Raw genomic sequence first — 26,020 nt, 5'->3', positions numbered from 1 at the left:
GGTGAGTAGGGAAGTGATACAGGGAAAAGAAAGCAGTTAATAGAGTGTGTTATCAAGACAGCCGCTACTGTGGGTGGTTGGAGCTTAATCCGGTGGGTAAACTCTGGGGAACTATAAATCACATACCTTAGTTACCTTGCTCAAGAGGTAAGAGAGTTGGGGTATTCCTACACCAACTCCCATCAGTTTTTTTATTCAGAGTCACTTCCAGAGGTGTTAATCCCTAGCTCTTCCAGCCTACCATGCGGAGGGTAGAGAAGCCTTCTAGGCCTCTGAAAAAGCCTTCAGAAAGAGACAGTGGCAAATAAAAATCAGTTGGAGCACACAGAAATAATAAGGCTGAGGGATAGGTGACAGGACAGTTAGTATTAGCTATGTGTATTTCAACCACAGAAAAATCTTACTCCTGTCTATCAGGCAGGATGGCTTGGGGAGATGAAGGAAACATGAGATGGAATACTCAGAGAAGTTGGAAATTTGGTAACAACCTGAGGATTTCAGGAATTGGTAAGAACACCTGGAGAGAAAGACATGTGGTGGCCTTGAAGCTGGCCTGGACTCTTAGCTGCACTGGCTACTGCACCATAGAGGGGGAACAATAGACCACAGTGGGGACTTTTGCCAATAATTGGGAAATAACAGCATTTTATTTTGATGACAGTAGATAGATTCACCAGTTAGGTAGAGGCTTTTCAAACCAAACACCTAGCAACTAAGATAGCTGCAAATATTTTAGTTCAAAAATTTCTCTTAACTGGGAGTCTTAGACAAAGAACCAAATTTGGAAACACATTTCATGGGAAAACTGTGTAATCTGACAAGTATCCAAGTATAGCCTAACACTCGTAGGCTAGGTAGCCAGAGAAAAACACAGAACTATACAATAAAGCCATACTAATGGCTATGATAAAAACAAGAGATTACTGAGCTCACCACCTACCGTCTTTTGATTCTAAGGAAATTAGAGCCTGAGTAGCCAATGAATCAAGACAGAGCTTTACAAGGACCTCTGTGGAAGATCTAGGGTTGTTGGGAAATTCATTCACTGCTTATCTTTTACAGATAGAGGCCTTGAGTGAAGGAAGCCACTCAGGGTCTCTGTTTCTGTGCTCACTTTCCTCCTTGTACATTTTCCAAACAAGGAATCAGGTTGGGTCAGATTCCAATGTAATCCACTGGACCATTTTTGCTGGTGAGCAGAGTCATTATGCTTTATAAGACTGCATTCATGTATATAGCACTCTCTTCTGCTTCCTCTGGCCTCCATACAGCTGACATAGTAAACTGACAATCCAGATTTATCTCCCCAACATGGCAGCCATGTCTAGGCCACTTGTTTGAAATGGGACTTCTTTGTTGGGACTTTTACATTTTCAATGGGAGTTGAATTTCTCTGAGGAAATTTCACAATAAGAGGGGTTTCATATTCAGACTTGAGGCATTTTGTATTTCCAAGATGTTACTATTTGGACTAAGCTATCATCTGGTGTTCACTGTATGGGTCTGTTTGGTAGGCTAGATTCAACAATGTAGCTATACATACTTTAAGATGAGAAGTAGAATAGGTGATGAATTTTTCACTAAATATATAGTGTGGTCTTTAAGTTAAGTCCTGAATAAAACTATTTCACAAGTTTCTAAGGATGACATCAGAAGCATCCATTGAAGGCCCTGGGGACCTGAATTTCACATCTCTCTGGTCCAAGAAAGACTCATAACAGCCATGTTATGGAACAGGGAAATGGCTCCATGAAAAGAACTTACCTGCAGATTTTCTCCCCTAAGGTAGAGAATCACATATTAGCTCAGCTACCGACCCCTTTAGATTACCAGAGAAAGAATGAGAATTAGAGATTATTAAATGTCCGTGTTGGGGTTCAAAGACCCTAACTGTGCCAGCTCCCACCCGCCATCTTCACTGCTCCCTAGGAAAAGAAAGGCTGAACTGACTGATCAGAGTTCAGACCCTTATTAGGCTGTTTTCTACTGCATACAACTTGGGGTTATCAGTAAAAGTCTCTGGTATCATTTTCTCCAGCACAGATGACTAACGACAGTTATTCATATCATTGGAGTAGAAAATTCCAAGGTTAGATTTCGGGCTGAAGAGCTCTGGAGTTTGCAGCCAAAGCACCAGCTAGTGAAGTATTACTTTGCTCACCTTAACCTCCCTTCCTTACAGAAAAGGCAGTTAAGCCAAGGATAGATTTGGGTATCCCTGGGTCCCCTAATATTGTCCCAACCTTGTCTCTTAATAGAATCCCAATTTTACCCCAATCCCCAACAGGGTACAAGAGTCTAAGTGCTAATAGTGGAAACAGTAAAAATAATCCAACCAGAAACATGGCAGTAAGAGATATAAAATCCGGACAATGAATGGAGACTTAGAAGAGTCCCACAGACAGTCGGTTGTTGTTCTAGAAGATCTATTCCTCTGTTGGAGAACCTCTATGAAGATTGAGGATGTGAAGAATGCTGACTTACACTCAGGGGCTACCCAGAATTTGCTAGTAGTACACTCAAGAGAGTCTGATAGGAAATGCAAAAAGATCTTGGAAGGGGGAAGAGACAACTCTTTAGTGGTCCAAACCTTGTTTTGGAACTAACATCATTATCCTGCATTCTCAGCTTTACTTATTTGTTGTGTATTTCACACTAGATTCAGATCCATTTTCCCTGCTCTCTTACAATCTGACCCAGACTCTGATTAATTCCACACTAAAAGTTTCATGTAATAGACCCAGGTTCATTCCTGAACTGACAGTCTCTGTGACAGAGGCCGTAATGTAAGACGTTCCATTTATTTCCCTACATTTGCTAGCCCTCTTTCAGGTATATAGGATGACAGGACTACTTTGGTGGCAATGAAATATAAGTGGATGTGACACATGTCATTTCTGGGCTGAGGCAGTAAAGAGCCTAAGTGCCACATGTTCCAGACGTTGCAGCCACAAAAGAGCAGAGCCTTAGTCATCCTGGAACCTTGAGTTACCATGTGGAGCAGATCCCTTCCGATTCCCACATCCCTCTGTCCTGCATGAGATATGTAGTGTGAGCAAGAAAAAAACTCTTGGTGTATAAAACCTCTGACACTTTTGAGATTGTTACCTGAGCATAACTGTATTAGTGACAAACGCAGCGCCCCTTCTTCTGCATGCATAGTGCTTATTTCATACTCTAAACTTAATTGTTAATAATTCTACATGTTACACTCAGGCCCTTCTGAACTGGCTCTATGGGACAGAAGATCACACACAAGTCAGCAAGCAAAGCTTTAACTTTGAACCAAATACACAGTAGTAAACAATACAATTCAGTAAACACAACTACTTTCTACTGCACAAAAAACCAGGAAATAATTAAATTTCTTATAGACATTTCTTTATTATATTTTCCCACTTGAATATTTAGAGAATAATTTAAATGTAATGCATACTGACAGCAAGCACAGTATCAAATATTAGTTTTTTTAATATTTTTCTTTCCTCACCCTTTATTCCTTTGGAAAAAAATATTTAGATGACCTCAAAGAAACAAGTATTATGCTAATCACAGTATGCAGTAACACATACAAGCCCAGACTCAATAGAAAAGAAAGCAACAAAGAAGTGAAAAAGTCTTTCTCCTCAAATCATTTTAATTCGTTTTTCCACAGCCATATAAATTTAAAGTATGAAACAACAATAATACAACTATAGAATCTAGGTTCTCTTTCAAAGCAGCGGCATATAAAACATAGAAAAGCTAAAACCTCAGCACAAGCTTCAAAAGAACAAGGACTGAGAGGATCTTGATGAAGACATGAAATGCACAAAATACAGTACACAAAATACTAGAATGCCATAAAATATAAAGCTACACATTTCAGGTAGAAAGCATTGTAAAATATATAAAATATGCAAGAAATCAAAACCAAAGAGATTTTTCTTAGAGTACCATGAATACACTGGAACTGGCAATTAGCATTTGAAGATGGGAACAAGAAAATAGCAGTTTCCCATTTAAAACTTTATTTCTAGGCTTTAGGATTTCACCTTCTTGACATCCTTCTTTCCAGAGCTCTCAGTAGCTGACTCTGCTTTTCTTTTCTGTGACTAAAATGGAAACAGATTTAATGTTCTGCTCCAATATGCACATTTTAAATGGCCCAACAATGTTAAATCTAGGATGCAAATGCATTAAAAAAAAATTTTAACATGAATATTCACTTAAATGTTATATTCACAGTTAATGTTCTATATAGCCCAACAAACTATATAACCCAATGTAAAATAATCTTCAAAGATGTTTCTTTTTATGAAAAGACATAAAATACCCATCAAAAATAGTCATCAAGTATCTACTTACACACGGTATTATAAATGTACTCTTATCTTAAAGAACTACTTAATGTTTTCTGGGCAAAATTTTATTTGTGAGTATATATTTTTTAAAAACTTATGATAGGTTTTAACATACCATATTTCATATCTTCTATGATACACATTTCTTTCACATTTTAGCATCTCTGAAATCAGGATGCATCTTACAACGGACGACAAATTACACGTGGTAGCATTTTCCCTCAGTGGTACATAAAATAATGCTGTGTCTTACAATGGAAGGCATCTTAGATTCGATGAAATATGGCAGTTTACTTAACCACACTCAAATAATACGATCTATTAAAGAATATTTTAAATTACAGCTATACAAAGCAACCTGACCAGATTAAAATCAAGTTATCCTATCAATTCAACAGTTCACTTATTACCAAGCAATGCTTTGTTGTCTGCTCAGAGTTCCCATTTGTACTCATAGTTCCACAAACATCAGAAAACTTACTTGATCAAATCAGAACTCCTAGTTTCAACTTTAGCCCAATCCCATCCCACCCTTACCCCTCTGCTACCCCCATGATAGCTCTAGTCTCAATTCAGAAGATTTCGCTTGCATTATACTTCTGTTTAGATTCATGAGGAATTTTTTTAAATACTAAGCCTAGTTACTAGGGAGTTCCTAACCATATGTTCTACAAACAAATAAGAAACATGGTAGTGATGTAACTCTTTTTCTGTCCAAAACAAATTAGCATTTCATAAAACCAGCTTTTATTTATAAGTATCACTATGGCATTAAACATAATATAGGCAATTTAATTATGTAAAAAAAAATGGGATCTACCTAAAAGTTAGGAAAATGCTGAAAATTTTACCATTGGAGTTTTAGTTGCCCGTTTCTTCTTTTCTGCTCTCTCTCTCTCCTCAATTTCCATATTTTCTTTCTCAATCAATGAAATCAGAGTGTTACAGCGTCTCTGGAATTCCTAAATGAAGTAATAAAAAGATTTTTAATTTCTGCAACCCAATCATAATCTTTAAAAGGCTGACAACTATTTAAATGTATGATTTCTGTGGTACAGAATTTCCAAAACTGCCATTTTTCTGAAAAATATTCACACAGGGTATTAATAGATTGCACTAAAAATAAGGAGTGGGGGTAAATGTCATTTATGGATAACTGGTTAAACAAACCGTGATACATCCATATCATATAATATTACTCAGCAATAGAAAAGAAAGAACTATTAATATAGTTAACAATCTGAGTGAACCTCAAGGGAATTATGCTATGTAAAAAAAAGCTAAGTTCAAAAGGTTACATACCATATTATTGCATTTATATAACATCCTTAAATGACAAAATTATAGAAAGAGAGAACAGATCAATGGTTGCCAGGAGCTAGGGAGAGGAGAGATGGTGGGTGTGACTGTAAAGAGATAGCACAATGGAGTCCTACGGTGGTGGAGGTTACACCACTGTACACATGACAAAACTGCATTGAACTGCACACACACACACACACATACACACACACACGCACATGTATAACTGATGAAATCTGAACAAGCTCTATAGATTATACGAATGTCAATTTCCTGGTGGTGATATTTCACTATAGTTTTGCAAAATGTCACTATTAGGGAAAACTGGGTGAAGGGTGCATGGGACCTCTCTGTACATTTTCTTTACAACTTTTTGTGAATGTATAAATATTTCAAAATAAAAAGTTAATATAAATCACATAAACAAAAATAAGGGGATGTTCTATGGTCAAAATAAGTTTTGGAAGTACTCAGTTTACAAAAGTTAAACAGATTTACTTATTACATAGCTTCTCAGAGCCTTTCAGTTTCCTATGTGCACTGTGAACCACTAGGCATACAGGATGCAGCAGTTGTCAAAAATACTTAACCAACAGACTTTCTTCTCACCGGGCATCTTGTGGGATCAGAGTTCTGGGGACCACATCACAGTAAACACTGCTGTATTTATTAATTCAGAGCAAATAATACCTGAAAAGATTTCTACATTAACCTTGCCACTACCTATATTTCACTGTCAGCAAATCAATGCATGCAAATTATAAATACTTTTTATGAATGTATGGTGAGCATTAAATATGATTCATTAATATGGAATCTCATATATTTATTAACCCTGTATACTTGGCTATATTTTAAAGGTAAATAATAGTTTAATATCAAAGGATAAATAATATTTTAAGATATGATTCCTTTTCTGTATAAGTAAAAATGTCTGCCAGAATAGCCAAACACTCAAGAGAAAATGTAGGTTTCCTGGCAATTAAGAACAACCCCAACACACACACACACAAATGGTCAAAGTGCAGGAATAGAAAACTCACCAAAAAAAAAAAAAAAAAAAAAAAAGGGGCCCAAACATTAAAATCAAGTTTCACTGCAACTAATGACCAAAGAAATGCAAAGTAAAACAATGCCATCTTCATCAAATTAGCAATGATATGTACAATGCTTGTATGCATGTACACATATATGGTATACATATCTGGTATTGACAATAAGATGTTGAAATGGGAACTTTCATTCACTGATGATGAAATGTCAATGCTACTATCTGCTATGGACTGAGGTATGTCTCTGCAAAATTCATTTGAAGACCTGACCTGCAATGTGACTGCATTTGAAGATGGGGACTTTAAGGAGGTAATTAAGGTTAAATGAGGTCATATGGGCGGAGCCCTAATCCAGTAGGACTAGTGTCCTTGTAAGAACTGGAAGATACATCAAAGCTCTCCCTTTCTCTGCATGCACTCCAAGAATGGGCCACATGAGAACGTCATGTGCAGAAGGTGGCCATCCACAAGCCAGGAAGAGAAGCCACACCAGAAACCAGCCCTGCTGGCACCCTGAACTTGAACTTTCAGTCTCCTTAACGGTGAGAAAATAAATTCCTATTGCTTAAGCCACCCAGTCTGTGGCATTCTGTTATGGCTGCCCAAGCTGACTAATACACTACCTTTCTCAAAAGCGAATTGGAAATTTCAATGAAGGATCTTAAAATTTTAATACCCTTTGACCTAAAAATTCCATTCCCAGAAATTCATTGTAAGGAAATGAGATGTATACAAAGATTTACAAAATAATGTTTAGAGCAGTGTTAAACTGGGAACTAACTAAAATTTTGGTAATCTGGAAATAGAATACACAGACACATATTATTATTATATATATACACAGAAAAGCTAAAAGAATATTAACAACATTACTAGTCGTTAACAGCGGCTATCTCTGAGAGTAGGACCATTGATAACTTTTATTTTTCTCTTGATACTAGCCTGAATTCTCCAAATTTTCTGCAATGAACATTTAAGTCTTGGGCAATTTGTAACTTTTTAAGAACGAAAAATTGTTTAAAATTCAGTTTTACCTTTCCAAATAAAATCCAAAAAAAATGACATACAACATAGGAAATGTAAGATACAAAATAAGATCAACTATCCAGGCAAATGAATTTTAGGCTCTAAATGAAACCCCAAATGAGGCAAAAAACCAGAGAGTCTAGCCAGAAAAAAAAATACTCATTAATGAATTATTGTTTACCTATTAAAAATAATCTAACATAATACTGGCATGTTCAAGTTTCTTGTGTATCTTCAATTACCCTGGGTTAAATAATTTACCAACAGTAACTCTGAAATTTTCCTTACTTAACAAAACAATAGTGATATCTTTAGTATGCAGACCAAATATTCTTCATAGCTTCATTCAATAACACACATACAAATTAAACAGCATGTTATTCAATTTATCTATTATAGAAAGGGCTAAGTTGACCCTGATGAGATTTGATCGTTGGTTTCTAGGGAGACTAAATAGAGTCTTTATGTAAAGCTGATTCGTGAATCATTAAGCTATATCCTCTGGCTATTATTATTCTCAATAAGTAATAGTTGCTTGTGACTGGAGATATCTTTAGATACATATTCATGGTTCATGTGGGTGATTCGGAAAAAAAAACTAATACTTTTGAGACAGCCTCCTATGCAGGGAAGTAGAATACCTCAAAATGACTATAAATGGACTGTGTAATTAGTTCATACCTTAATTCCTTTTAACCTGTCAATAACTACTCCAGACAGAAAAATAATCTAAGACTCTAGAGAAAGACATCGAGGAATGGGCAGATATAGGTGTTACCTTCCTAGCATAGGTCATGTCATGTTCTCTATAGATAATAGCTCCATTTTTTTATTCACATGCTTCATGACTGCCTAATGCAACATACGTTATCGTAAACAGAACACTAGCTAAAACTAGAAGTTAAAAGGAGAAAGGCTAGATTACCAATAAAAAATGACTCATTTATTGAATAATTGACTATGAAATGACTATGAGAAATTTCATGATGTCAAAATCACTTCTTTTTCTATAATTTCTCCTTTCATATATTCTCCTAGACTCTTGTACATCTTTATCTTCCTATTTTGTGGGGGATTACAGGGAATTGTTCATAGGACCTCAAACTGTTTCCACAATTCTATAGTCTAATTATCTCTTTCTCTCACCATTTCCCCACACTGGATTTAAAAATGAAGTTGGAGAAAAACAGCACATAAGAGGAAAAGAAGAGATGCAAAAACAATAAAGACAACAGAAAAGAATAGGAAAATAACAAATAGAAAACTGCTCTGTAGTGTTAATAGCTGTGGCAAAAAATTCTGTGTTCAAATGTATATGGGAAATGTTGGTTTTTTAAAATGTTAAACAAATGTCTTTATGATAGGACTTCTCAGAGCTTTTAGCATGCTAATGCAGAGTGGAAATGTGGATGGCAGGATTCAGTATCATCAGCATGTCCCAACTCTATCTGAACACAGAACTCTTGTTCTGCATGTCATCTATTTGCACACCCTGGAACAACGTTTGGTAGAAATCAACTTGGGAAATGTTGCACAGCATGAGTGATGAATACAGCTAAGTTAGGATCAAAGTACAGGCATATCTTGTTTTATTGCACTTCACTTTACTGAGCTTCATAGATATTGTGCTTTTACAAATTGAAAGTCTGTAGCAACCCTGCATTGAACAAGTCTTTGGGTGCCATTTTTCCAAGAGGATATGTTTACTTCATGTCTCTGTGTCACATGTTGGTAATTCTCACAATATTTCAAAAATCATCATTACTGTATCTGTTACGGTGACCTGAGATCAGTGGTCTTTTATGTTACTATCATAATCATTTTGGGGTACCACGAATCACATCCACATTAGATGGCCAACTTTATTTATAAATGTTGTGTGTATTCCGACCACTCTAATGACCAGCCGTTCCCCCATCTCTCTCCCTCCCTCACACTTCTCTCTATTCCCTGAGACACAATGATACAGAAGCAGGGCTAATTATAACTCTAAAATGGCCCCTAGGTGTTCAAATAAAAGGAAAAGACTTACTTTAAATCAAAAGCTAGAAATGATTAAGCTTAGTGAGGAAGTTAAGACAGGCCAAAAGCTAGGCCTCTTGAGCTAAACAACTAGCCAAGTTGTGAATGCAAAGGAAACACTCTTGGAGGAAATTAAAACTGCTAGTCCACTGGAAGTATTCACTATGAAAACCGGCACAAGACAAGGATGTACTCTCTCACCACTCCTATTCAACATAATATTGGAAGTTCTGGCCAGGGCAATCAGGAAAGAGAAAGAAAGAAACGGTATTCAAATAGGAAGAGAGGGGCCGGGCGCGGTGGCTCAAGCCTGTAATCCCAGCACTTTGGGAGGCCGAGATGGGTGGATCACGAGGTCAGGAGATCGAGACCATCCTGGCTAACACGGTGAAACCCCATCTCTACTAAAAATACAAAAAAATTAGCCGGGAGTGGTGTCAGGCGCCTGTAGTCCCAGCTACTCGGGAGGCTGAGGCAGGAGAATGGCGTGAACCCAGGAGGTGGAGCTTGCAGTGAGCCGAGATAGTGCCACTGCACTCCAGCCTGGGCGACAGAGCAAGACTCCGCCTCAAAAAAAAAAAAAAAAGGAAGAGAGGAAGTCAAATTGTCTCTGTTTGCAGATGACATGATTGTATATTTAGAAAACCCCATTGTCTCAGCCCAAAATCTCCTTAAGTTGATAAGCAACTTCGGCAAAGTCTCAGGATACAAAATCTATGTGCAATAATCACAAGCATACCTATACACCAATAATAGACAAACAGAGAGCCAAATAATGAGTGAACTCCAACTCACAATTGCTATTATGAGAATAAAATATCTAGGAATACAACTTAAAAGGGATGTGAAGGACCTCTTCAAAGAGAACTACAAACCACTGCTCAAGGAAGTAAGAGAGGACACAAACAAACAAAAAAACATTCCATGCTCATGGATAGGAAGAATCAATATCGTGAAAATGGCAATACTGCCCAAAGTAATTTATAGATTAAATGCTATCCCCATCACGCTACCCTTGACTTTCTTCACAGAATTAGAAAAAACTACTTTAAATTTCATATGGAACCAAAAAATAGCCCGTAGAGCCAAGACAATCCTAAACAAAAAGAACAAAGCTGGAGGTATCACACTACCTGACTTTAAACTATACTACAAGGCTACAGTAACCAAAACAGCATGGTATTGGTACCAAAGCAGATATACAAACCAATGGAACAGAACAGAAGCCTCAGAAATAACACCACACATCTAACCATCTGATCTTTGACAAACCTGACAAAAACAAGCAATGGGGAAAGGATTCCCTATTTAATAAATGGTGTTGGGAAAACTGGCTAGCCATATGCAGAAAACTGAAACTAGACCTCTTCCTTACACCTTATACAAAAATTAACTCAAGATGAATTAAAGACTTAAACATAAGACCCAAAACCATAAAAATCTTAGAAGAAAACCTAGGCAATACCATTCAGGACAGAGGCCTGGGCAAAGACTTCATGAGTAAAATACCAAAAGCAATGACAACAAAAGCCAAAATTGATAAATGGGATCTACTTAAACTAAAGAGCTTCTACACAGCAAAAGAAACTATCATCAGAGTGAACAGGCAAACTACAGAATGGGAGAAAATCTCTGCAATGTATCCATCTGATAAAGGGCTAATATCCAGAATCTACAAGGAACTTAAACAAATTTACAAGAAAAAAACCCAAACAACCCCATTAAACAGTGGGCAAAGGATATGAACAGACACTTCTCAAAACAAGACATTTATGTAGCCAACTAACATATGGAAAAAAAGCTCAACATCACTGGTCATTAGAGAAGTGCAAATCAAAACCACAATGAGAAACCATCTCACACCAGTTAGGATGGCAATCATTAAAAAGTCAGGAAACAATAGATGCTGGAGAGGATGTGGAGAAATAGGAATGCTTTTACACTGTTGATGGGAGTGTAAATTAGGTCAACCAGTTCCTCCAGTGTGGAAGACAGCGTGGCAATTCCTCAAGGATCTAGAACCAGAAATACCATTTAACCCAGCAATCCCATTACTGGGTATATACCCAAAGGATTAGAAATCATTCTAATATAAAGACACATGCACATGTATGTTTATTGCAGCACTGTTCACAATAGCAAAGACTTGGAACCAACCCAAATGCCCATCGATGACAGACTGGATAAAGAAAATGTGGCACATATACCCCATGGAATACTATGCAGCCATAAAAAAAGATGAGTTCATGTCCTCTATGCCGGGACATGGATGAAGCTGGAAACCATCATTCTCAGCAAACTAACCCAAGGACAGAAAACCAAACACTGCATGTTCTCACTCATAAGTGGGAGTTGAACAAAGAGAACACATGGACACAAGGAGGGGAACATCACACACTGGGGCCTGTCGGGGGATGGGACACTAGGGGAGGGATAGCATTAGGAGAAATACCTAATGTAGATGCTAGATTGATGGGTGCAGCAAACCACCATGGCACGTGTATACCTATGTAACAAATCTGCATGTTCTGCACATGCATCCCAGAACGTAAAGTATAATTTAAAAAAAAAAAAAAAAAGGTGCTACGCCACTGAACACACAAGTGATAAGAAAGTCAAACAGCCTTATTGCTGATATGGAAAAAGTTTTAGCCACAACATTCCCTTAAGCCAAAGCCTCATTCAGAGCAAGATCATAACTCTTCAAAAATCTATGAAGGCTGAGAGAGGTGAGGAAGGTGCAGAAGAAAAGTTTAAAGTTGGCGGAGGTTGGTTCATGAAGTTTAAAGAAAGACGCAGTTTCCGTAACATAAGAGTGCAAGGGGAAACAGCAAGTGCTGATGGAGAAGCTGCAGCAAGTTATCCAGAAAAATCTAGCTATGATAATTGATGAGGGTGGCCACACTAACCAATGAACTTTCAATGGAGACAAAATACCCTAATATTAGAAGAAGATGCCATCTAGGACTTTCATAACTAGAGAGGAAAAGCGGATGCCCAGCTTCAAAGCTTCAAATGACATGTTTACTCGTTAGGGGCTAATGCAGCTGGTGACTTTAAATTGAAACCAATGCTCATTTATTATTCTGAAAAATCCTAGGGCCCTTAAAAATTATGCTAAATCCACTCTACCTTAGCTCTAGAAATGGAACAACAAAGCCTGGGGTGACAGCACTATTTATAGTATGGTTTTCTGAATATTTTAAACCCACTGTTGAGACCCTACTCCACAAAAAAAGATTTCTTTTAAAATATTATTGCTCTTTGACATTGCACCTGGTCACCCAAGAGTTCCGATGGAGATAACATATAAGAATATTGATGGTTTTCATGCCTGTTAATACAATATTCATTTGCAGCCCATGGATCAAGGAGTAATTCTGACTTTCAAGTCATATTATTTAAGAAATACATTTTATAAGACTACAGCTGCCATAAATTGTGATTCCTCTGATGGATCTGGGCAAAGTAAATTGAAAACCTTCTGGAAAGGATTCATCATTCTAGATGCCATTAAGAACATTTGTGATTCATGGAAGGAAGTCAAAATGTCAATATTAACAAGAGTTTGGAAGAAGGTGATTCCAATCCTCATGGATGACTTTGAGGGATTCAAGACTTTAGTGGAGGAAGTCACTGCAGATGTGGTGGAAATAGCAAGAGAACTAGAATTAGAAGTGGAGCCTGAAGATGTGACTGAAATGCTGCAATTTCATGATAAAACTTGAATGGATGAGGAGTTGCTTCTTATGGATGAACAAAGAAACTGGTTACTTGGGAAGGCATCTACTCCTGGTGAAGATGCTGTGAACACTGTTGAGATGACAACAAAGGATTCAGAATTACACATAAAATTAGTTAATAAAGGATTGGCAAGATTTGAGAGGACTGACTCCAATTTTGAAAGAAGTTCTACTGTAACATGCTATAAAACAGCATCACATGCCAAAGATAAATCTTTTGTGAAAGGAAGAGTCAATCAATGTGGCACACTTCATTGCTGTCTTCTCTGAAGAAACTGCCACAGCCACCCCAACCTTCAGCAACCACCACCCTGATCAGTCAGCAGCCATTCACACAGAGGCAAGACCCTCCACCAGCAAAAAGATTACAACTTGCTAAAGGCTCAGATGAATGTTAACATTTTTAAGCAATAAAGTATTTTTAATTAAAGTAAGTACTTTTTTAGACATAATGCTATTGCTCGCCTTATAGACAAAACTTGCATATGCACTGAGAAACCAAAAAATTCATGTGACTTGCTTTATTGTGGTGGTCTGGAACTGAACCTGCAATATCTCCAATGTGTGCCTGTGTAAAGAACCTGGGAAATAAGAACAAAGAACTTAAAATTTTTACTTAATTCCATTGACAAAAGGATCCTATAAACAATTTTTGAGCAGGAGGAGTGATGTAATCAAAAGTGTACTATGTACTCAGAAATCTTTTCTTGATACAGATTCTCACTAGTAGTTCATAAAATCATAAAGGAAATTTTAAAAGTCATTCAGGTTGACGTTTGAATCCCTACTACTAGGTCCTTGCTAATTAGTTGTACAGCCTGTCTGAATTATTCCAATGATGGGGTACTCACTACCTCACAAGGCTGGCTATTCCAACTTTGGACAAGTTAAAAATGTTCCTTTATGCAAAGCTATAATTTGCTACCTCATGGTTTCCAAAAATTGGTTCTAGGTCTAACTTTTGTAGACATTAGAGAACAAGCTGATTTCCTTTTCCATATGACAATCTTTCGCATATTTCAAGGAAGTTCCCATGCCTCTATCATAGTCACCCCTAGGTCCCCAAATACTCCTCTTTAAGGCTAAATATCCTCTCCTTTATACACCCATCCTTCACTTAACCCATTTCTTATAGAATTGTGTAACACTTATATCAACCCTTCCTTCTAATTCTTTCCACCTTTCTTACACATACTTTTAAGCCAGGTGTTGGTACATTGTTTCTATAAAGAGCCTGACAGCAAATATTTTTGACTTTGCAGACCACACAATCTCTGTCACAACTATTTAGCTCTGCCATTGTAGCATGAAAACAGCCAAAGACAATACATAAACAAATGTGTGGCCATTTTCCAAAAAAATCATACTTATGAACCCTAGAATGTGAATTTTGTATCATTTTCACATGTTGCAGCAAAATATCCTTCTTCTTTTGATTTTTTTCAACCACTTAAAAATATAAAAATCATTCTTTGCTTTCAGGCCACACAAAAACAGGTGGTGGGCCACAGTTTGCAAGTCCTGTTTTAAGCTACAGACTCAGCTTCACTTTAAACAAAATTGTGCTGCCTTGCTTCTCCATACCTTTTTAACGGTTTATGATTCTATTCAAAGCAAAGTCACTCAAGTTTCAATTTTTGAATACTAGGATATGTATATCCACCTTTAATAAATGATGTAATGTTTGCAGTGAGCGGCACTGCCCCTTAGTGTGTGGTGAATATCAATCATCCTGGGCACTAAGTTCAAATATCCTTTGCTCCAATACTCTGCTTCAAAGCATCAATTCAAAAGGCAGAGAAAGCATCAGTAGACTTGAAGTGACTTATTGAAAGAGATTAAAGAGGATCCACATTACATTTCCTATGTACTAAAATCCTAGACACTAAGCCTACCTAAGTCTGAATGACAGAAGGTCTGTGCCTGTTATGGTTGAAAGTCAAAAGCAGCTGAATGAGCAAGGGCACACAAAAAACTCCACTTCACATTTGTGCCTCTGAATTTGTAGGTAAAGTTCTATGAGGTCAGAATTTTCTTCTACAGCTCTTAGTAAAACAAAATGGACACTGTTTCACCTTTGCTCTTTTTTAATCGATGTCTTCACCTATACATTCTGCAGTATATTTCCCAGGTTCCTAGTCACTTTTGAATCTCTATCATACTAACAAAAAGCAATGGCAGTCTATACTAAAATGCACACAGGCAATTATATGAGAGTTAATATTCAAATAAACATGTCCTACATTTCACAAACAAGTATTAAATGTTATGATGCTTTTATGTAACTGCTGCTGCTTAAGCATTGCTGTTTAGAAACTACTGTATCACTGGGCACGGTGGCTCACACCTGTAATCCCAGCACTTTAGGAGGCCGAGGTGGGCAGATCATGAGGTCAAGAAATCGAGACCATCCGGGCCAACATGGTGAAACCTCATCTCTACTAAAAATACAAAACATTAGCTGCGTGTGGTGGCACAGGCCTGTAGTCCCAGCTACTCGGGAGGCTGAGGCAGGAGAATCACTTGATCCTGGGAGGCAGAGGTTGCAGTGAGCTGAGATTGCACCACTGCACTCCAGCCTGGCAACACAGCAAGACTCCGTCTCAAAAAAAAAAGAAAAAAGAAAAAAAAGAAAAAAGAAAATGTTGTATCACTTCCTCACAAGGTAATGCGTAAGAATAAATACCTTAAATGCACCCCGTTAGTGCATTAATTGTATCTTATGTCAGATTGTTACAACGGTTCAAGGTACCAAATCGAACACTATTGCTGCATAATAAAACACATTTATAACTGGCTATTCAAGCTTATGAATAAATAAAAGCTGCAGGGATGATAGTCAAATAAAGTCTAACCTTAGAAAAAGTTAGATTAAAGGAAAAGTAAAATGAACTCCAACCCACTGGCATATCTGCTCGCATTCTATCCAAATCTGGTCCAACTGTAGGAGTCTATGGGATGGAAAATACAACAGTTCTATGCCCATTTATTCACTGAACGCCTACTCTGAGTCAAGTGCTATGCTGGTCTCTTTAAATATAACTATCAATAATTGTGGCCAGGCACAGTGGCTCATGCCTGTAATCCTGATACTTTGGGAGGCCAAGGCAGGAGGACTGCTTGAACCCAGGAGTTCAAGACCAGCCTGGGCAACACAGTGAGACCCCATCTTCACAAAAACTGAAAAACCCAGCTGTGTGCAGTGACATGCGCCTGTAGTCCTAGCTACTTCGGAGGCTGAGGTGGGAGGTTTGCTTGAGTGCAGGAGTTTTAGGCTGCAGTGACCCATGATCATGCCACTGCACTCCAGCTGGGCAAGAGAGATAAAGACCCTGTTGTTAAAAAATTAAAAAAATTGGCCGGGTGCGGTGGCTCAAGCCTGTAATCCCAGCACTTTGGGAGGCCGAGACGGGCGGATCACGAGGTCAGGAGATCGAGACCATCCTGGCTAACCTGGTGAAACCTCGTCTCTACTAAAAAATACAAAAAACTAGCCGGGCGAGGTGGCGGGCGCCTGTAGTCCCAGCTACTCAGGAAGCTGAGGCAGGAGAATAGCATAAACCCGGGAGGCGGAGGTTGCAGTGAGCTGAGATCTGGCCACTGCACTCCAGTCTGGGCGACAGAGCGAGACTCCGTCTCAAAAAAAAAAAAAAAAAAAAAAAAAAAAAAAAAAAAAAATTAAAAAAATTTAATAAGAAAAGAACATTTTAGTCTTTTAAATGCACGAGGAAGTAATAAATTCCTAAATGCATAAATATATGTGGTTTCAAATATTTTAATTCTATAGTCAAGAAGAACCCATCGGTACATTTTACAGTTTATCAATTTTACCAATGATGTATTAATTCATATTTTTCATACTCTACTAAGAATGTAATGCTCTAAAATATCAATATTAGGCCGGGTGCGGTGGCTCATGCCTGTTATCCCAGCACTTTGGGAGACCAAGGTGGGCGGATCACTTGAGGTCAGGAGTTCAAGACCAGCCTGGCCAATATGGTGAAATCCCATCTCTACCAAAAACATTAAAAATTAGCCGGTCATAGTGGTGTGCACCTGTAATCCCAGCTACTTGGGAGGCTGAGGCACAAGAATCACTTGAACCCGGGAGACGGAGGTTGCAGTAAGCCGAGAAAAAAAAAAAAAAATTAGCTGTTATCACACAATTAAGTACTAACATGGAAATTAAAAATCATGAGTAGCTGTCTTTCCTTATGAAATTTTCCTAGACTACACTCCATAAGCAGCAAAAAGAAGTGTTACTGTGACTATAGAACAAGTTGGCAATTTTTTAATTTGACTGTCATTTTTCTAAAGTATCTGTAAAGAAAATCCATTTCTGACTGGACTGATAATTTATAAAATATCCTGTGCTGAACCAATAACCTAATTAATATTTAATACCTCCTGATAAGCCAAAAACAGGGAAGTTAATAAAGAGCCAAAGCAGTATTTTCTAAAAAGTATTTTTTTCCTACAATTCTAACGGAGAATGCCATTTTCTTAACTTTTAAATAGAAAACACTTTCATTTATAATAAAGCTGTGATTTGAAGACAAGCAGTAATAACAAAATTTTTATTACATTGTATACCACAGTATGTGATTCTCTTTCTGAGATGCTATCAGAAAAATGCACTGAAACGACTACAACAGACAGGGTAATTGTAATGACTAATTACTAATACTCAGATTCAACTCTAATATATACAAGGCCACAGGCAATGTACACACAGGCTCTTGAGCTGGCTGGAAAAGGAAAAAGCTCCCCAGAGGTTAAAAGGTAAGATTTTTTTTTTAAACTAAAATTAAGAGTCAAAGCAACCCTGCAAATAATACAATAAATAGTTCTATCAAGAAAAGTTCCTTATTTCAGAGAGTTAAATTCTGCTTTTTCTACTTTAAGTACTTAGAAAGATCTAAGAAGGTACAAAGAATTACTGATTGAATTTTGGGTACTCTTTCCACATGTCCTTTGCAGTAAACTGACTAATGTGCTAGATCTTTTGGACCTCTCAGATTCTTCTCAAATCTCCCAGTCACGTTTAGTCTGTCACTAAATGAACAGAGACACTCTCCTGACATTCCTAAAAGAAGTGGCAAGAAAATTAAGCTAATGTTGGTAAAGGAACTGGCAAGCATTATATAAAACGTACCATATAAATACAAAGTATTACTTCCTCTTATGGTTATTTGGTAAAGGTCCTTTTAACTCTGATAGTTTTTGACTATCCTAAGACTATGACCTCATTCTAAGATGGTTTTCTTAGAAAGAAAATGGTAGGGCAATTCATATGCTCTGAGCTTAAAAAGCTAAATTGATCATATCCTTCCTACTTGTTTATGTAGTTCAATAGAGACTGATTACTTACTTAAAGACCACACAAATTCTCAGAGAAAGAAATCACAATCCTTTTAGTACAGAGAAATTGAACTGAAACTCATTTTCTCTTTTGTATAGCTAGCATTTTTTAATGAAAAAGAGCCTCAAAGAAATCTGCAACCTTTAGCTGAAGGTTTTCAAAGTGAGTCATATTTAGAAGCGGAAGTTCGTGCCTTTAAGCACTTTATGACTGTTAGTTAAGTCAGAAGCCATGAATTCAGTACTTTGAGATCTCTGAATAAAATATAACTATCGAGGTTTCTACTTTTTATAAGATGCATTTCACACTATTCATGTCTCTAAGAAAGAAAACGGTCATCTTTAAGCAAGATCATTTTTAAAGGTATCTTTAGTAAGCTAAGTTCAATCATTAGTAAGATTTTCATTTGAACACAGTGACACACTCACATATCAAATTACATTCTCTGTAGTTCTAAGATGGGGTTTTTCAGTGAAACAACTTCTTTGTATTTCAGAAATCACAAGTGCCTGCCTCTTTCAAAGGGGGCAGTTTCTCTTCCCAGATTGTGAATGTGATTCACTATACAGAACAGTTATTAAAAATGAAAGGGGAAAAGAAGATCATCAATGACCATCAATCCATTTCTATAATTTCCTAATTGTTGATATTATCATGAAATATTCTAAAAAGAAGTTCCAAATGTATGTGTATTTTAAAATATATTATTTATACTCTAAATCCAGAATTATAAGCAAAAATTATCCATTAACTAGAAGGGAAATAAAAATTTAATAGAAAAAAATAATAAATAAAACTTCAATTAAAATATTTAAATACAAAATAAACTATTACATGTTTTTGAAGATTGTTCAGAAATAATAAATTCCACTTTCTAGAAGGTAATTGAAGACAGAAATGTCTTCATTTTTAACAGACAAAAAAAGATTTCATTTTATGATCATTTAAATAGTTAATATGTGCTTTTTAGAAAATATACTTGAGATTTAAATTTCTCGGTAAAGAAAGAGTACAGCGGTAAATGTTTTGTAAAAAGAAGATGGAGGAAAAACAGATTTTTTACAAGGGAGTTCAGAGACATCTAGTGGTTGGTAATATTATACTGGAATTTTTTCTTAGAAAATAAAATAAGGTTATATAGTTCCACAGTTGTGTTCACATTATAAATAGTATAAGATTTTCCTTGCAGTTTGAATGCGTTTCGTCCTACTGGTTTAATGATTCCAGAAACTGAAAACAGCATTAAGCTCTCAACCTTTTAAAAAAAATAGCAAAATATCACTGAAATAAAAACTCAAAATTCAATAACTATTCTATCACAGAAAAGAGTATGTTTGTTCTAAAACATGATTAACTGACAAATGCAGCTAGGCATTTGTCTTTTACAAGCTGTTAGTGGTGCTCTAAATTAAATCATTACATGTATAAAACCCCAAATGGCTAAAAGATTTATCCCACATGGCTTTTAAAAGGAGTTCTCTGCTAAACATAGTCATAGATTCACCGTGCTAAAAGGGACCTTAAAAGGCCAAGTAACTCACTGCCAATGTCTTCAGAGAGTCAAAATAGAATTCCACTTTCAAAGGCTGATGAAAAGCTATTCTACATTGTTCTTCAATAATCTATTTCAATGACCCAAAGAACCCTATAAAACAACTCTCCCCTATATCTAACCTCAGTCCTTCATGCTACAGATTACCTATCTTTTTTATTCTTTTCTTAATTCTTCCTATCGTATCTTGCTAACATATATATCTTTTCATAGTCTTTTGTACAAGTATAGCACCTTACACTTATCTCTATTAAATGTCATGTTTGCTGGGCACGATGGCTCACGCCTATAATCCCAGCACTTTGGGAGGCCGAGGTGGGTGGATCACATGAGATCAGGAGTTTGAGACCAGCCTGGCCAACATGGTGAAACCCCGTCTCTACTAAAAATACAAAAGTTAGCTGGATGTGTTGGCAGGCGCCTATAATCCCAGCTACTCGGGAGGCTGAGACAGGAGAACTGCTTGAACCTGGGAAGTGGAGGTTGCAGTGAGCCGAGATTGCACCACTGTACTCCAGCCTGGGTGACAAGAGTGAAACTCCGTCTCAAAATAAATAAATAAATGCCTACATACATACAAAAATAAATAAATAAATAGATAAATAAATAAATAAATAAATGTATGTATGTTGTGTTGCTAGATTCAACTGATCCATCATTCCAACTGCTCTAGTTCCTTCTGGATCATGGCTTGGTCTAAAATGTCTGCTAGCTCTCCAAGCATATGCCATTCATAAATTTGATGGACATATTCCACACACTCTAAATTTTTGTTAAAGTTTTAACAAATACGTGATCTTCTAAAGCATCTGCCAAAATTAATGTCTTCACTACAGTAACCCAGATTTTTCCTTTCTTTTTATTCAACTTGAACTGAAAATATAAAGTGAGTCAAGCAAAATATTAAGCATTGTTTCACACTCAGTCCCAACCTTCAGACAAAAAGATATTTATGATAGGTAGCAGCTAAGAAAAATGTATCCTATTTTATGATTAGTCACAAAAATATTGTTTGGATTGTTAGTTTCTGGTTGCTTTTAATTTTTAGGCTGCATAAATCTACTTTTGTCTTAATTACCTTGGCTGACAAAAGATTAACAATGTCAACATTAAAAATGTGTTACATGTATTTCAAAATCATCGTGAACACCACTGCTAAGTAGGACTAGAATAGGAACACAATTCGCATCAGAAAGTAATGGAGGAAATCACATAAGCTAAAATAAAATATCTCTTCAACTTAAATATTCTGTTTCCTAAAAAAAAAACACTCAACTTAGGCAACAACTCCTTTTCATTGAAAGTCCATCTTTAAGTCATTCACATAGTCTCAAGTATAATCTGCTTAACTACAAATGGGAAAATATACCTCTAAAGTGGAGAGCTCTGAAGATCAGCACATTAACAAGTGACCAAACTTAGCATCACCAACAGTGTGACAACATGACATAATGTGCCTTCTGATGGGATGCAATAAAAAATACATAACATCACTTCCATAGCACTCTTGCCAAATTATGTTGAACCTAAATCTTACAATGAATAATGAGGCAAATCCACAATGTGGGACATTCTACAAGACAGCTAGCCTGGACACCTTTAAAAAGTCATGATCACGAAAACCAAAAAGTTGTGGATTAAAAGAGATTAAAGAGACCCAACAATGAAATGCAATGTGTGAAACTTGTAGGATCATCAATTTTAAAAAAACAGCTATAAAGAGCATTTTGGGGGCCACTGGAAAAGCTTACACATGGACTGTATACTAAATGACATTACTGAATCAATGTTTTCAGGTAGGACTGTGGTTATGTAAGAAAATGTCATTATGCTTAGGAGATATATGCTTAAGTATTTAGAGGTGAACACTCACATTGTCTGTAATTTTCAAATGGTTCAGAAATATAGTTAAGTATACTTATAAATATAAACTATAGATATGCATTTCAGAATATAGAATATAGATACCCCCATATTTTTAATACAAAGTATAGATTCTACAGGTATGTATAGGTGCTGCATATGTATACATATATATACAGAGAGAGAGAAAGAGAAAGCACCAATGTGCCAAAATGTTAATTGGAGAATCTAGGTGAAGGATATATGACGTCTGAAATTTTTCAAAATAAAAAGTTGGAGGAAATCGGTAAGAAAGGAATACATACCATGGCAGTCCTAGACTTGATAAACCAGTCAAATCTAAACTGGGGAGCATTTCGTACACACTGTCTTAATTCTTCATACACATTTTCTCTATCAAAGCCCATTTTGTGTAACATACAAATCAAGAATCTATCTTCTTCCTCAGTATAGTTCTTTCCTTTGCTGGTTCCATATTGAATGCGCAACTGATGAAATGGAGCCTTGTATCTTGCAATCTGTGTATTTAAACAAAATAGTGCTTTTAATTGAACGTGCAGTAAGAAGTCAAAGCTGACCACCATATCAATTAAAACGATCTAATAATAATTTGACATAAAATACAGTACTTTGGCATCCAGGGCTTTCTTGATACTGATCCTTCGTTGAATTCTTGCTTCTCCACGTTCAATTTGAGCCATAATTTTCTCAATGTCCTGTAATTCATTGCAACGTTCCCAAAATACAGCTGAAAAACAGAGTTATTTCTTTAAAATCCTATCATTTAAGCAAATAAATCCAAGGAATTGTAGAATAAGGAATTAATGGGAAAGAATGCAGTGAGTTTGTACTTCTTAAAATTAAGATTCACATTCATCTTATATATATAATATGTTCAATTATTAAATACTACTAACTTTTCACTTAAAAATAAGACCTCAACAAGGTTTTAGGCTAGCAATGTTCCCTTCATGAAATAGTATGGAATCTTATGATCCATCCCAAATGACTGGGATTTCAAAAGATGGTGCAGATACTGATGTAAGATAGGCTTTTTACTCAAACATGATAGAAAAGGGACCAAACACATAAAGTGACACAGGAGAGAGCAATATATAAACAGTGAATATAGCTTCCTAGCATGCAAAAACAAACTATTACGGGCCGGGCGCAGTGGCTCACACCGTAATCCCAGCACCTTGGGAGGCCGAGGTGGGCAGACTGCCTGAGGTTGGGAGTTTGAGACCAGCCTGGTCAACATGGTGAAACCTCGTCTCTACTAAAAATACGAAAATTAGCTGCGCATAGTGGTGCGCGCCTGTAATCCTAGCTACTCGGGAAGCTGAGGCGGGAGAATTGCTTGAACCCAGAAAGTGGAGGTTGCAGTGAGCCAAGATCACACCATTGCACTCCAGCCTGGGTGACTGAGTGACACTCTGTCTCAAAAACAAACAAATAAACAAAAAAACCAAGCTATTATGAACAGATTGTTCAAATTTTTTCTATAGAGCAGCCATTTCTCCTGAAATTGTCATTTGCTTTTGGAATCACTCAGTAATCATCTTACGGTATTTCCAATGACCAATAGTGTGTTTTTAAACTTACTTGGAATACCCTTTTCTCATTATTTAAAAAAAAAAAAAAAAAAAAACCTCATTGGGATTTTAATTGCATACACACTGAAAAATACTTCAAGTCACTCAACCAGATTTTATAGATGAGCCAAATAATCTGGCTGTATTAATATGTCACATCTTATGACTTCAATGAAAGGCCTTTTAATGACATACTCCACATCCTCAAGCTTTTCATTTTTACAGCCTATCAAGAAAGGTATGTGAGCACTCTGATTTTTATAAGCACCTGTGTTCATTTATTCATTCACTCAATCATTCAACAAATATTTAAACAACTGCTATGTATAAGATACTGTATATTCAAGGGTGGCCAATTGTATACATTTCTTCTCTTTTTTTTTTTTTTTTTTTTTTTTTTTTTTTTGAGACGGAGTCTTGCTCTGTCGCCCAGGCTGGAAGGCAGTGGCCGGATCTCAGCTCACTGCAAGCTCCGCCTCCCAGGTTTACGCCATTCTCCTGCCTCAGCCTCCCGAGTAGCTGGGACTACAGGCGCCCGCCAGCTCGCCCGGCTAGTTTTTTGTATTTTTTAGTAGAGATGGGGTTTCACTGTGTTAGCCAGGATGGTCTCGATCTCCTGACCTCGTGATCCGCCCGTCTCGGCCTCCCAAAGTGCTGGGATTACAGGCTTGAGCCACCGCGCCCGGCCTACATTTCTTCTCTTACTGTAACCAACTACAACAAACTCATTGCAATGTCCCCACCCTGTGACATGGCCCCCAGCCAGGCAGGCAGCAATTAAATAGTCCTGAGCTAGTTATGCCACCTGGCCTGGTGTCAAATTTGAAAGAATGTCTGACAGGACAATCTTTTTAAATCACATTTTTTCTTGCAACTTCACACACACTGATGTTATCTCCCTGCCTATCTTCTGAAGAAAATTCTTCTTAAAAATCTCTCTGCACATACCCTTTTACATTCTTTTCATTCAACTCTTGATGCTAAAATTTCTCTCTTCAATCTATTTTTCCCCTAAGCCTCCAAATGCCCTAAATTTATGTGCTAAATGTTCAGAGCAATAGTAATGTCATGGTGGTATCAAGGAAAAGGAAGTTCATAAACTTAATGTTATATGTAATAAAAACTCAATACAACTGACCTCTAAAGTCCCCCAGAAGACCCTTTTAGATTTCCAGAAGAAAAAAAATCTCTCTACTTAAATCTGGATTTCTTCAAGCACTAGCATGCTAGATAAATTAAAAGCTGTTCCTAGCCATTATTAATCTTTAGTATATTTATTGTTACTGTAATATTTCTTTCCTACTATTACAAAAACAGAATTTCAGTGGTTAGGTTAAATAGATTTGGGGCAGGGGCTATCACAGAAACTTAAACCTACTTTGTAAACTTAAACCTACTTTGCCATTGTTTCAATGACAAAAAAATGCTCTAGATTCTAAACATCTTGTTTCAAATTATAATTTTAAGAGCTGAACCTCTTTGGAAGTTAGAAAAGTCCTATATACTACATATAGAAAACTTGCTAGACATATTTACCTATTTTTAATAAGATTTCTGGATAGCTAAACACGAGGAGGTTTCTGGAGGGTGGCGTGCCCAGGGAGGGCACTGAAGCGCTGAGCCCCTTGGCCTATACCTTGCCCTACACGCTTCATCTGTATCCTTTGCAATATCCTTTATAATAAACCAGTAAGTGTAAAAAAAATCCATATGCTTCAGCAGCTACACTGATTCTGGTCGAGCTCAACAACACAGGTGAGTAAAAGAGGGAGAGGATTCGAGGACCAGTTAACAGATTGATTAAAGCAACCTTTTCAGCTCTATGCCCGCTAGCCTCAAGTTAATGGGACCCACAGGAACTCTCTGGAAAATGTTGGAACTCTGAGGGTGTTTGAGCATCTAAATGGGCCTGACGGGAACTCTCTACATTAAGGACGACCTAGAAAGAAAGGCATGAATTCAGTCCACTGAATATGAATCTCAGAACTGAACCAGAAGAGGACCAAATTCCACAGGTGGGAAGATGGGAAACTAATTTTGTCAATGCTTATCCAATAGCCACCCTTGTTTTATCGAGTTTTATTTGGCTCTTTTAGCTAGGTGATAGAAACAATAGCAGTCAGTTTGTTAGGATAAATCTTATAATCTTTTCATAGAAAT

The 26,020-nt window shown here is 36.8% G+C and overlaps 1 protein-coding gene across 8 annotated transcripts in view; it reads right to left on the bottom strand.

The window, feature by feature from the left end:
- Positions 1-3,617: 3,617 nt before the first annotated feature.
- Positions 3,618-26,020, bottom strand: part of SMARCA1 (SNF2 related chromatin remodeling ATPase 1) — a 77,347-nt gene continuing 54,944 nt past the window's right edge. For 2 of the 8 annotated variants that reach the window (XM_007992645.3, XM_007992648.3), the window contains 4 exons: positions 22,895-23,013; positions 22,571-22,783; positions 5,164-5,305; positions 3,618-4,162 (listed from right to left, as the gene is read on the bottom strand). In XM_007992645.3, the coding sequence (XP_007990836.1) occupies positions 5,171-5,305; positions 22,571-22,783; positions 22,895-23,013 (467 nt within the window). In that variant the 3' untranslated portion in view covers positions 3,618-4,162; positions 5,164-5,170. The remainder of the gene's footprint in view (positions 4,163-5,163; positions 5,306-22,570; positions 22,784-22,894; positions 23,014-26,020) is intronic. The other 6 variants (XM_007992646.3, XM_037989115.2, XM_007992647.3 and 3 more) reach the window with 3 other exon arrangements.

This window comes from Chlorocebus sabaeus, chromosome X (assembly GCF_047675955.1).
Source record: "Chlorocebus sabaeus isolate Y175 chromosome X, mChlSab1.0.hap1, whole genome shotgun sequence".
NCBI classification, from domain to species: domain Eukaryota; kingdom Metazoa; phylum Chordata; class Mammalia; order Primates; family Cercopithecidae; genus Chlorocebus; species Chlorocebus sabaeus.
Note: the sequence above shows the minus strand (reverse complement) of the source record. Positions and strands in the feature narration are given on the sequence as shown.